This window comes from Volvox carteri (genome assembly GCF_000143455.1).
Source record: "Volvox carteri f. nagariensis unplaced genomic scaffold VOLCAscaffold_31, whole genome shotgun sequence".
Lineage (NCBI taxonomy): Eukaryota > Viridiplantae > Chlorophyta > Chlorophyceae > Chlamydomonadales > Volvocaceae > Volvox > Volvox carteri.
This window is the reverse complement of record NW_003307574.1, coordinates 1,235,910-1,247,642: the sequence shown is the minus strand read 5'-3', so window position 1 is coordinate 1,247,642 and position 11,733 is coordinate 1,235,910. Positions and strand designations below refer to the sequence as shown.

General features: G+C 57.5%; 3 protein-coding genes across 3 annotated transcripts; 1 reads left to right on the top strand and 2 right to left on the bottom strand.

The window, feature by feature from the left end:
* Window positions 1-1,876: 1,876 nt before the first annotated feature.
* VOLCADRAFT_93446 (uncharacterized protein) lies at window positions 1,877-3,081 on the bottom strand (the record flags this gene model as incomplete). Its single annotated transcript, XM_002952623.1, has 3 exons — window positions 1,877-1,956; window positions 2,510-2,834; window positions 2,911-3,081. The coding sequence occupies 3 exons, from the start codon at window positions 3,079-3,081 to the stop codon at window positions 1,877-1,879; spliced, it is 576 nt and encodes a 191-aa protein (XP_002952669.1).
* Window positions 3,082-3,661: 580 nt separating this feature from the next.
* VOLCADRAFT_62839 (Rab28-like protein) lies at window positions 3,662-4,072 on the top strand (the record flags this gene model as incomplete). The annotated part of the gene is made up of 1 exon (XM_002952705.1): window positions 3,662-4,072. A coding segment is annotated over one exon (411 nt), but the record flags the coding sequence as incomplete, so codon positions are not given.
* A 2,344-nt stretch (window positions 4,073-6,416) lies between these two features.
* Window positions 6,417-11,733, bottom strand: VOLCADRAFT_62890 (uncharacterized protein; the record flags this gene model as incomplete). The annotated part of the gene is made up of 10 exons (XM_002952622.1): window positions 6,417-6,533; window positions 7,192-7,300; window positions 7,969-8,118; window positions 8,599-8,708; window positions 9,066-9,169; window positions 9,718-9,774; window positions 10,293-10,383; window positions 10,655-10,762; window positions 11,486-11,546; window positions 11,612-11,733. The coding sequence occupies 10 exons, from the start codon at window positions 11,731-11,733 to the stop codon at window positions 6,417-6,419; spliced, it is 1,029 nt and encodes a 342-aa protein (XP_002952668.1).

Sequence of the window (11,733 nt, the reverse complement as noted above, 5' to 3'; positions counted from 1 at the left end):
GAGGAGGATTCGCATAGACGAGGCGTAACAACGGCGAAGGAGGTCGCCGCTTCTGTGGAGAAGCAGAGGCTGGGTGGAGGCGAAGGTGAATGGCAAAGTAGCGACGAGCGAAGTTACCTGTGGCACGAGCCGAACTAGAGGCAACGCGGCGGAGTCTTGGGAACGAGGTAGAGAATATGAATGGTAGGTAAGAGAGTCGGCATGAGGCTGGAGGCTTACGTTTTCTGCTGTCGATGACTGCATTAGGTTATTTTCGTACTCTCTACTCGATTGCCGTGCGAGCGGCCCACCCGCCCTCCCACTAACAGCCAAATGGCTGATCGGAATTGTCTTTGAAGGGTTTGGGTACCGCGGGAGTGTGGTCGCAGACGCAATGGCCTTCCCCACAATAAGTTAGTAGTGAGTACGGATCACGCGATGACGTTTAAGCAACGCGTGAACTGTAATCCTGTAAACACTGGCCACAAGAGCTTCTAATATCTCACATTTGTCCTCAAATGCGCATCGTTGGGAGTGGCCTTTCTCCCAACCGTTCGTCTGTTCCCTTCCCGCATCAGCATAAGTTATTGCTCAGTCCTGTCGTGTTGCGTTACATTAGCTAAGCCGCAAGCCGCCGGCTCAGCTGCGAAGCCCCTCCCAACAGCAACCCATTGTGAAAGTTGACTAGTGGCCGATAGTGATGACAGGTACCTGTGTTGCACTGCTAGCGAATCCTACGACCTCAAGGGCCCTGATAAGGGCCGAAGAGACACACGTGCGGCCCACTCGAGGCCAGCAGTAGGGCAATGAAGTAGGACAATATGCAAGATACTGACCCGTGGGTGGGTGAGTGGGGGGAAACTAGAGGTCACTGTCCCAGCGCCGGGACACACCTCTTGGTAATAGTAAAAGCACCGGCAGTTAAAGAACCAACGCGGTAGAAGTTTTGAGTCCCCTGCCGTACTGTGGTCCGGTACATGCATGCATGCGCCCTGCTTCCACGCACCACGGCAGTTCCTTCGCAGTAACTACTTGCCCCATCTCTACACTCATACTTTGCTTCGAGAAGTCGAAGTGCAACTGGATGGGGAGCATTAGCTTGGACTGCACAACGGCAATGTATTAATAGCTTAACAAACTTTTTTTATTCTTTTCCGTGTCCATAATTATGCAACTGAGCACGGTTGGGCGCAATTAATGTGAAGGTCTGCCAACAGCTTCTGATCAGCCCATGGCGTGGCGGATTTATACGGCACAGGTGGCAAACATACAGCACTTGCATGGCAATCATGTCCCGTTTCCTCCTCTTCGGCATTCCCATTGCCTCAGCGGCAACTTCTGTGAACGTTTGTATCCCAGGTCACCTCATTACTAAACACGGCTGCGCTTCATGAGCATCTGCGTTGTGCTGGTTGCCCCAACAAACCGGGAAAGCAGGCAGTCATAACGGCATGCTCGTTAGTGACAGGCAATTATCATAACGTACACGTACCGCGCCGGGAGGAGCTGCGAAGGACTGCTGCCTAGGTGTCAGGGCCGGGGCGGCATGTGAGGATTGAAGGGAATCTCGCTGAAAATTGCAATGTCAGGTAATTACAGAAACGAGCACGCTTTGAGACGTTCGCTATTGAATAAAGCATTGGATTTACGTCAGCAATGTTCGTAATAGAAGCTTTTATGATTCACAGTCAAACACCTGGGAAAAAAAATCCGAGGGGCTCCGTTTTGGAAAAGTCACGGAGGGTGATGGAAGTGGTCCGAACCCACCATTGGTACTACGCTTAAAACTTCACTTAAATCCATACAGGCTAGGCCAGTACAGAAAATGTGTTCCCCCCACAACGGACTCCGCCATGGACCGCGCGGTTCACCGCATTCAATGAATGGGGCTCATACCTCAGCCGCAATCCTTGCCCTTGATATTAGATTTTACAGTGGGTCCGACTGGGACACCGGTAGTGCTGACAGCACCCAACACTGTAACGCCAGGAAAGGCACGAAGGCCCGAAGAGATACCAGCGACCGGACCGCCCCGTACCGCAGAGCGGACACCACCAAGCAACCAGAGATGCGCCTTTCACCGCACTCCTTAGGGAAGAGGCCCTAAGTGCGGCTCAGGAGGGTGGCCAGGATCACACACAACAAAAGGCCGTATCAAGGCCACAACTAGGAAAGTCGCCACGACGGGCCCCCGCAGAACGCCTGCGCGGGTTGGGGGCCCCAATACTGCCCTTCATGGAGCCTTAGCTGCGCTCCAGCATGGATAGTCCAGATCTGCCAGGCGTAGGATAAGCTCCTGTCCATCCAGAACCCAATGCCCCCCTCCTGAACGTTACTCTCCTGTGGGCGATGTACCTCTATGTTACCCTCTGCTCAGGCTTCCCATGGACCCTAGGCACCCTAGGTGCGGTGCGCTGCTCCAAGGACTTTAAAACCTGGCGTTACACGTTCAAATCTTGGACATGCACGCTGGAGCTGGACATGGGAGCTGGACACCCTGGCACTCAGGCGCCGCCGCGGCCGCCCTCACCCTCATCCGAATCTGACTCAGACTCAGAGCTTAGCACGGTTGGCTTTGCGCGCTCAGTTTCCAACGTGCGCTCCGCAACCTCCTTGAGCACCTGCGCGATGAAGAGCTCCTCTTCAGGCAGCGGCCGCTGGTGGCGCGTCCGGTAGCGGTCTTCCAGCTTGCCGAGGCGCTGGCGTAAGTCCTCGACGCGGGAGTGCAGCTCTACTGCGCGCCGCGTCGTGAGCTCGGCTGCTAGGTCCCGGCGGCTGCACAGTAGCCGCGCACTGTCCTGCGCTGCTTCAGCTTCTTCGGCATCCACCTCATCACCCGTAAGGCTGCTTAGCACCTGCAGTCCGGTGTCGCTTTCATCTTAGCGAATGCTAGGAATGCAATCCGCCAGATCGAGCCTCTTGGGCGCTTACATGGAATGGCAGTAGGTGGTCGACAGCGTCTTGCAGGGTAGTAAAGGGTTTGTTTAGAGCGGTGGTGCAAATACGTTTGCAGTCCTCCGCTAAGAGGTCAAGCGAGCGCTTCTGAGCCTTAGATTCTGATTCTGTTGTTGGCTTTTTGGACGGTGGTGGTTTCGCTGCCATAGCGTTGTTTAGTGACCAACTACGCTATAACTCTCGTATCTCAACCGCGAGGCATCGCCATAAGAAAGACGAAAATCGCATTGTATACGACATATTTTCAACGATACGGAAGGTGTTGCGCCAGTAATCGACGTATCAGCTGCAAGCCAGAGTCAGCTTGTTGTACAACGACCTGTGGTAGTCAAACCAAGCAAACCTGCGGCTATAAGGCAGCCTTATAAAAGTTAAATTACTTCAGAGTTCTCCCATAACACCCAAAGCTCTAATTCTCTTGTGACGTGCCTACTTCTTTCTCTGAGACACTTCAATCAACTAGCATGTTCTTCGTGTAGCTATGCAACTCTCCAATCCATAGCATTATTGCGCTCTTGATGGGGCCTGCCTGCTTGCGTCGAAGGGCGCTTTGGGCAGAAGAGATGCGTTGACCGACAGCATGCTTTGCTACAGGGCCTTCATGGCCATGTAGCCTTGCCCTCAGCACGCTGGATGCATTACAAGTCAAGGGACTTCCCTGTCCGCGGGATGTGCTCCATTCGGCCATGACACCGCGGCATCGGGACCGTAAAGTCACGCTGATCATATGCCTACTCCTGGAGCAGCAATAAGGCAACGCTATAAAGTTGTTGTGCTCGGCGCCCCAGCTGCGGGCAAGACCGCACTCGTACGGCGCCTGGCCGATGGCTCCTTCGTCGAGGGCGCACGCCAGCGTGGCCTCGACTTCTACACCCGCCACATCATGCTGCGCGAGGACGTTACCGTCGCGCTGCAGCTCTGGGACCTGAGCGACTGCCCTTGCCGGCCCGAGGACGACCATGCGCCACTCTCTGCCTACGTCTTCAACAGCCAGGCCGTGCTCCTGGTGTACGATGTATCCTGCCCCTCCTCCCTGGAAGCCCTGCGCTATGCGCTGTGCGCGGTAGAAGCTGCCAGCACTGCTGGCGGCGGCACTCGGCCCTACCTAGCCCTTGTCGCCAGTAAATGCGACCTACAGTGGACCGCCTCAGAGGCACTGGCGCGTGAACTGGCTGCGCGCCACGGCTGCGTACGCTACACCCTCTCTTCGCGAAGCGGCCAGGGCGTGGATCGCACCGCAGTGCAGCTGGCCTGTGACCTGGCGGGCGTGCCACTAATCGCCGCCACAGAGTACCGTGCCCGTTTCCTGGAGCCCGATGGCACATGTTTTTCTCCTGAATGTGCTGCTGACATGGAGCAGCCGATGGCTGTTGCACCTGCGGCGGCACCAGCCATCACCGCTGCAGCTGCAGGTACGTTTTCCGCCTCGCCTCCGTTGGTGGCTTCAGTGCCGTCGGGGCCGGCAGCTGCTGCCGCGGCTGCCCTACAAAGGCAACAGACGGCAGGGAACTTTCACGCACGTGCACCGGCGTACCAGGCTACCGCACAGACACCGCTACAGGCGTCTCGGTATGACAGCTTGGATGAGCTGGGGATATACGGTATGCGCAGCGTCGAAGGTGACGGCGGCCAGCGGTGGCAGCCGATCAGTCCCTCGATGATACCCAGCCGGCAGGCGACGGTCATCAGCAAGACAGGGCCGCTGGGGCAGCGCATCCGCAGCGGTAGTCCAACGCCGCCGCAGGTCCCGCTTGAGGTGGACGGGACACTGCCGTCAGTACCGCCACAGGCGGGCGTCTCGGAATGCTGTGGCTCGCCTTCACTGCGACATCGGCAGCGGTCCCCGAGGGCCTGGAAAGTGTTGTTTTGCTGTCTGCTCCCGCGGCGATAGGAAAGACGCCCAATAGCCCGGAAGGTCGGGCCCCAGTCGCAATAGCCCAGAAGGCGGGGCCTTGCACATTGTGTGGATCGGCTGGTCCGATAGCGGGGATGTACGATGCACTTAAACCGTCGCACAAGGCCGGCGCTTCGTCAGGTGGGTGGTTATGCTACAGCTGCAGTTGATGCAAGTTTTGTGGGGGACATCATGTAGATATTTGCATGTTGCAGTACAAGGTTTGACACGTGCTTAATTGGCTAGGGTACCACGCGTTGTCGTCTCGGGCGACATGTCTCTTACTCTATTCTGCTCCTATCACATCTGCACACAATCCTAAGGCTGCGCCTGCTGTGCTGCCGCAGGTAACAGCCTCCACAGCCTTCCACTTCGGACACCAGGGTCAAGCTACCATATATCCCAACGCCCGTCTGCTTCGCATCCCAAAAGACCGTCCGTTTCAAGATGACCCACATTTGAAACGTCGGCTGCAGCTGATCACGCAGCTGAGGAGCACTCCCTAATCCCCGACCGATAATGCGCAACAGATGCCTTTGTCCTCGTTGCCCTGGCAGCTGCAGCTACTACTGCCAGAAAGCAAAGCAGCCCCGGAGGCTGCCCAGGCACACCAGACCGTCCCAGTCATGACAGCCGTCCCCATCGCCCGCACAAACACACACAACTCCTGAATAATACATTCACAGCTGTCATACTTTGTACGCACACACATACACGCATCGTCCATCCCCGTTTTCCCTATCCCCGGGACCACTATCTTCACGCTTCGAAGAGCCTTTGCTGCACTCCAGCCAACGGAAGGAGCTTTTGACACCTAGCCAGCGAGCAAGCCAACCTGCCGGCCAAGTACCGCTCTGCTCTGATGCCAAACGAGACGGACGCGCGAGTGCACGAGGGCTGGCATCCTCGAGGGACGTGTAGTAACTTTCAAGCTGCACCATTGCCCACAGGCTGGCAGTTGTGAAACAACCCAAGTATGCGGCAAACAGTGGTTACTGCGCTATTGTTGCACCGGGACCAAACGTGATTCGGCACATGTGTGTATGTGTGCATATGTGTATGCACGCATGCATACGCGTGTGAGTGTGTGCGGTAGTAATACGTGCTGCATTTGCATTTCTGGGGCGGCCGTGGCTATATGCTCCGTTGTGTCCGTTCACAGAGATTTGACCGGCATTGGTTGGCTCGTCGATTGCTTCATTGAAAAGTCCTTAAGGCAATTAGTCACAGAAGAGACCACTCAGGCCGATCCGGCCTTTAGCGTCCTATACCGGTCCGCCTACTGTCCCCCGTGCGTCAAACGGCAACTGCGTACATAATCGAGATGAACCCGTTCCTGGTCATCGACGGCTGGGAAGGAGCATGTACCAGAGCTCCTAGTAAGCACTCCTCCTTACCCTCCTCCTCCACACATACCACCTTCCCCACTAAACGTGCCATGGTCGGACGTTGTGTGGCAGGCAGCGTTGCCCCTTTTCGGGGAGGCCCGATCTGGAGCGGGGAGGGAGCGCCCTTCGCTCGTCATGTCCTTAAAGTCGAAAAGTTCGGTACCCCCCGTGAGCGCCGGTGCCCAAAACCTCGCACTGCCTTACGCCTGCACGGTTGTCTCATGCTCCACCTCTTGCAGTTCCTCATTCCCATCGATGTAGTTGTCGATCTCCTGTTGGCTGAATTGGTACGTTTGTTGGCACAGGTCGCACGTGACCTGTGGCAGCCGCGGAGGTGATGTTGCTGTGAAAATGACGATTTGGGGTCGGGAAGCTGTGGAAAGACGTTCCGAGGTTGAGAATCAGATATAGCCGCGTCGGTGTTTGGCAAGTAGCCCGTCTACCATGAATACTGATATTGTGTGAGGTGACAACACCTATATAATACTGTTATAAGATGCGCATATAGGTTGTTGAAGGTTGAGAACATAACGTCGAGTGCAGAAAAACACAGTGGAAAATCGAGGCCGTTTTTTATACTACCAGGACTGTAACCGCCAGCTCTCGTCAAAATCTCCTAAGCGGAAGTTCCACAATGTCATTGTGCAATTGACTCTTGGCTAGACGTGACGACGCTGTGCTGCTTGCTGTGCTTCCACACGTCGCAGCGGACCTGGAACTACACATACATGCATTGCGTCGATGCCATAATGCTCATCAAAGACAACACAGGGCTCGCGGATCCAAGGGGGTCATCGAGGTGGACACATGAAAGCACGTGGAACGGCGAAAAACGAGCTGATCGCCAAAACGCCACCACCACCACCACTAAATAAGTGATGCCGACCCCGACACCATCAGCCAGCCGATCTGGGTCGCACGGTGCCACTCTGTCCACCTCGCCAGCCGAAAAAGCCAACCACCCCACCGGCTCACCTCCAGCTTCCCTTCCTGCTTGATGATGTCGGCGACCTCCTGCTTGCCCAGTGCCGCGACGGCTCGGATCATGCGCTTCTTCAGCGCTTCCTCCTCGCACGGGCCGTACCTGCCGCGTAAGTAAAGCACACACACGACGAGAGAAAGAAAGAAAACATAGAAGAAAGAGTGAATAGGAAGATTCCGAGCCCTCAAAATTGCAGCCACCACCACCCAAGGCATCCTTGCGGCGTCCTGCGGCTCAGGACAGGGCCTAGCACCTCTTCTTTTGTAACTTGTAACTTTAAAACGTTAGGTCCGTGCTTTTTAACCCCGTGCCGCACCTCTCCCAATCCCGAGTTCAGCGCCTCGGCGGCTTCCTGGTCAAGCCTGACGCCGTGCCAACGGTCCCGAACCTCCTGCCTAAGCATCCCCTACTTCTGCACTGCAATCTGCCCACTTCCCATAATCCAATCCCCAACTGCGCCACGCGGCATCCGACCCGCAAAAAGCAAATCAGCACATGAGTTTCACGTGCACACGCAACCGTCGTTTTCCCGCTGCGTATGAGCACCAAACAACCAAACATCCGAATTCGCACGGCGCGTTCTGCCAGGGCAGCCACGGAGGCTGCGGCAGCGGGTGTGCCTCGCAACGGGGATACTGCAAGATTGCCGTCACTACCCCCATCTGCACCACCACCAGCAGCAGCAACTCCGTGCCACACCGCCCCTTCATCAACGCTAGCATAGCTCCTGCCGTTGGGGCAACGAAGCGTAAACCACCTCGTAAACCTACTTGGGCATGACAGTCTGGCCGTCTGGCAGCACGCCTAGGCCGTCCAGAATGCGTGCTGTGATGTCCTGCACACTCATGCCGTCGTTCAGCATGGTAGTGATTGTGGGCATGGTGGTCAGGTTTTGTTCCAGCTGGGCGAGCGTCTCCTCACTGGGGCCGGGGAGGCGAGGGGAAAGGAAGCGAAGGGAACGCGCATGGGAGGGGTGGGAGGAGAGGAGCGGCATGATACAAAGAAATAAAAGGGCGATGTCGCGGGCGGTGGAAACGGCGATCCAAACAAGCAACGTCGAGGGCCTGTGTGGCAAAAGAAGAGCAGCGACGGGTAAATCGTGTGATGTGTTCATCCTGATAACAATAATAGTTATCCCCGTGCGGCACCCCACCCCACCCCGCCCCGCCCCGCCCCACCTCACCCCGCCCCACCTCACCCCGCCCCACCCCACCCCGCCCCACCCCGCCCCAACTCACCCCGCCCCAACTCACCCCACCCCGCCCCACCCCACCCCGCCCCACCCCACCCCGCCCCACCCCGCCCCGCCCCGCCCCACCTCACCCCGCCCCACCCCATCCCGCCCCGCCCCACCCCGCCCCACCCCACCCCATCCCGCCCCAGCACCTCGCTGCACGCACCTGCAGAAGGGCAGGATCTGAACCAGCCACCCTCCGGCGCTCTTCACCCGGCAGTCCCGGTCCAGAGACACGCCCAAACCCAGAGCGGAGTTGGTCTGCTCACTGTCCACCTAGAGGGGGCCAGGGCGGGGCGGGGCGGGGCAAAAAGGGAGTGGAGCGGAGCGGACGACCAGGCGTGAGCTCCGGCACACCAAGAAGGAGAGGCGCATAGAGAAAAATGCCACAGCCAGTGCCACCGCACCTTCTGCCGTGCGGCTTAAATGCTGTATCATTTTATATATTTATACACCTTAACCCCGTCACCCTCTGAACCCGGCCCGCTGAGACCTTGTCGGTGGAAGACCCCCCCTCTCTTCCGTCCATCCCATTCCCCCGCATTTCTTTCTCCCGCATTTCCTTTTCTTGCCTTATTATTTTCTTTTGTCTGTACAACGCCGGGTTCCGTGTTATTAACTGCAGTAACGTACCAGGTAGTTGGCCAGGTCCTCCGCCACCTCCCCCGACACGATCGGCACCATACCAGTGTACGGCTGGGGCTCCAGGGGGTGACTGCGAACAACCGCAAGGACCCCTGATGACGGGGTGGGGGTTAGTGGGGGGTTAGTGGGGGTTAGTGGGGGTTAGTTTGGGGGGGGGAGATAATGAGCGTGACGAGGAGGTGAAGGGGAATGAGTGAGGTTTGGGGTCTGATTCCACCACCACCACCACCACCACCACCAACAACAACAACAACGGGTAACACAGGGGGCACGGCAACGTCGCGCAGGCCATTGAGGCGAGTAGGTTAAGCCGTTCAGGACTATCCCACCGTCGAGAGCGCCATCGGGGGTTCATTCGCGTCAAGCAGTGAGTTTGGTCGTGTGTGGAATGCTTCCGCTCCCTCTCCCCCCTCCCTCTTCCCCCTCCTTTTTCCCTGCGCCGCTTCTGGCCTTATTCGGGGAGTACTGCAACTCAAGGTGTGGCACGCACACGCTCATAATGTTCCGCAGTCTGTGGTCTCCCCTCCCCCACCCGGCCAATCCCTCGATCCCACCAAAGTCCCCCCATTCACCCCGCTAAGCTCTATATGCACACATGCATACATACATATATATACAAACGCACACCGCAAGTACCCACCTTTCCCCACGGCAGCGCCCACATTAAGCTTGCCATCGGGACGGAGGGGCGGGTCCGCTGTGGAGCCGTACATGTTGTTGGGGGCCACGGGCCACAGTTGCACACATACATACGTACATACATACCCGCGTGCCGTTGCCGTAGGCCCGCCAAGCGCACACGGCAGGACACCCCCACCCGGGAAGGGAGCGGAAACAATGACGGGGGGAGGGTTAGCTGACCTCACAGAGTGCTTTGAAGGAAACCAACCAACGGACCAACCAATTCGGCAACCAACAACCGAGTGACCATATTTCATCCGCACGCCTTTTCCGCACCGCCTTTTCCACCGCACCCTGTCATGTATGCATGTCCGCTTTTTTCTTGCCAGTTGCCACCACTACCACCACCACTGCCACGCAGCACCGCCGGGGCGGGCGGCATGAGCAGGAGGAGCAGTAGCAGCACACAGCCTGCACACACATCCGTCACCTCCACATTCATGGAACATGGAAATGTGTTCCCCACGAGCCCCCATTCCCACCCACACATGCACCCATGTGCATCCACCCACCCAAACCCGCATTCCCACCCACCTGCCGGGTTGTTAACCTTGCCCTTCACATTGCCCCGCGTGTCAGCAATGGCCAGGATGGAGCCCGCCTCACCGTCACCCTGAAAAGTGATCTGGGGGGAAGAAGGGGGAGGAGGGTGAGGGTGGGGAGTCTTACCGTTGAGGGGGGAGGAGGGTGAGGAGCGGGTGGAGAAGGGAAAGGAAAAGGAAAAAGACACTGCCGCCACCACCTCCACGTCCCAGTCAGACCCACTACATGGGTTGCCACCCCCCAGCCACCAGCACCACCACTACCACTACCACTACCGACACCACCACCACCACGGCCTGCCACTCCGCACCTCACCTCGCCTCACCTGGCCATCCCCACACTTGTCAGCTCACCTGCACCTGCTCATCTTCCTTCCGGAAGGAGCCCATCAGCAGGGCCCCGAGCAGGGAGCGGCCCAGCGCGGCGGTCGCGGTGGGAGCCAGCTTGTGGCGCACTTGGGCCTGCAGCCACCCGCCAAACCAGCCAAACCCGCACCCGACACGCAGGCAGTATTGAGTACTTAGCACACACAACATCAACGACGTGGGGCATTAAGCAGGAAGCAAGAGGCGAGGAGCAAAGCAAAGCGGCTGATTAAAGGCCGATGCTCAAAGGAAGGGGGTTTAGGGTTTGGGGCGGAATGTATTAAGAGGGTATGATGCGTATGATGCGATGGGAGGGTGATGGGGCGGGCTCATAATGCGATATGCGCAAAGATAGAAGTAGAATGCAGTAGCATCATTTGACCTAAGAACCACATTTCAACCACAGAAAACGAGTAGTAGGAGTAGGAGTAGGAGTAGGAGGAGAGTGCGGAGAAGGGGAAAACCACAGGAGAGAAGCTGGCGCCGGGGTGTATGTGTGTGTTTCAAGGGAGCAGGAGGGGTATGTCAAGCTGTGATTATTGTTGTAGTGCAAGCTGCTGATGCGGGAGACGGGACGTAGGAGGGACTGGAAACGCGGTACAAAGGAGTTAGAGGCGGGCGGCGCGGTGACCCGGGTGTGACCCAATTGTAAGCTAGTGACCAAGCCCAGACGGTGAAATGGAGAGCGGGGGTATCGGCCGTTGTGACCAGGACTAAACAGCCTTAGCGAAGGAGGGTAGAGTAGATGAGAACGTCGCCGTAGGAAAAAGCTGGCCGGGGGGCCAGACAACCCCAAACGCACAAGGACCACCGCCTCACCTCGGAAACGAGCTTAGTGCCGTCCACGACGAGCACGGATACCTCAGCATTTGTTGACAGGCTGCGGGATGCATGCAGTTTGAGCTACGAACGCCGATGGCGAGAGCCGGCCTTCGACTTGCGCACCTTCGCAGTAGGACATCATCTCGTAATGCTGCAACTACAACAAAGCGGCAACGGCGCGGTGCCCGCCCATGACCGAAGACAGCATTACGTCTGGTTGTGCAAGCGGCCGACCGCCGTAGCAT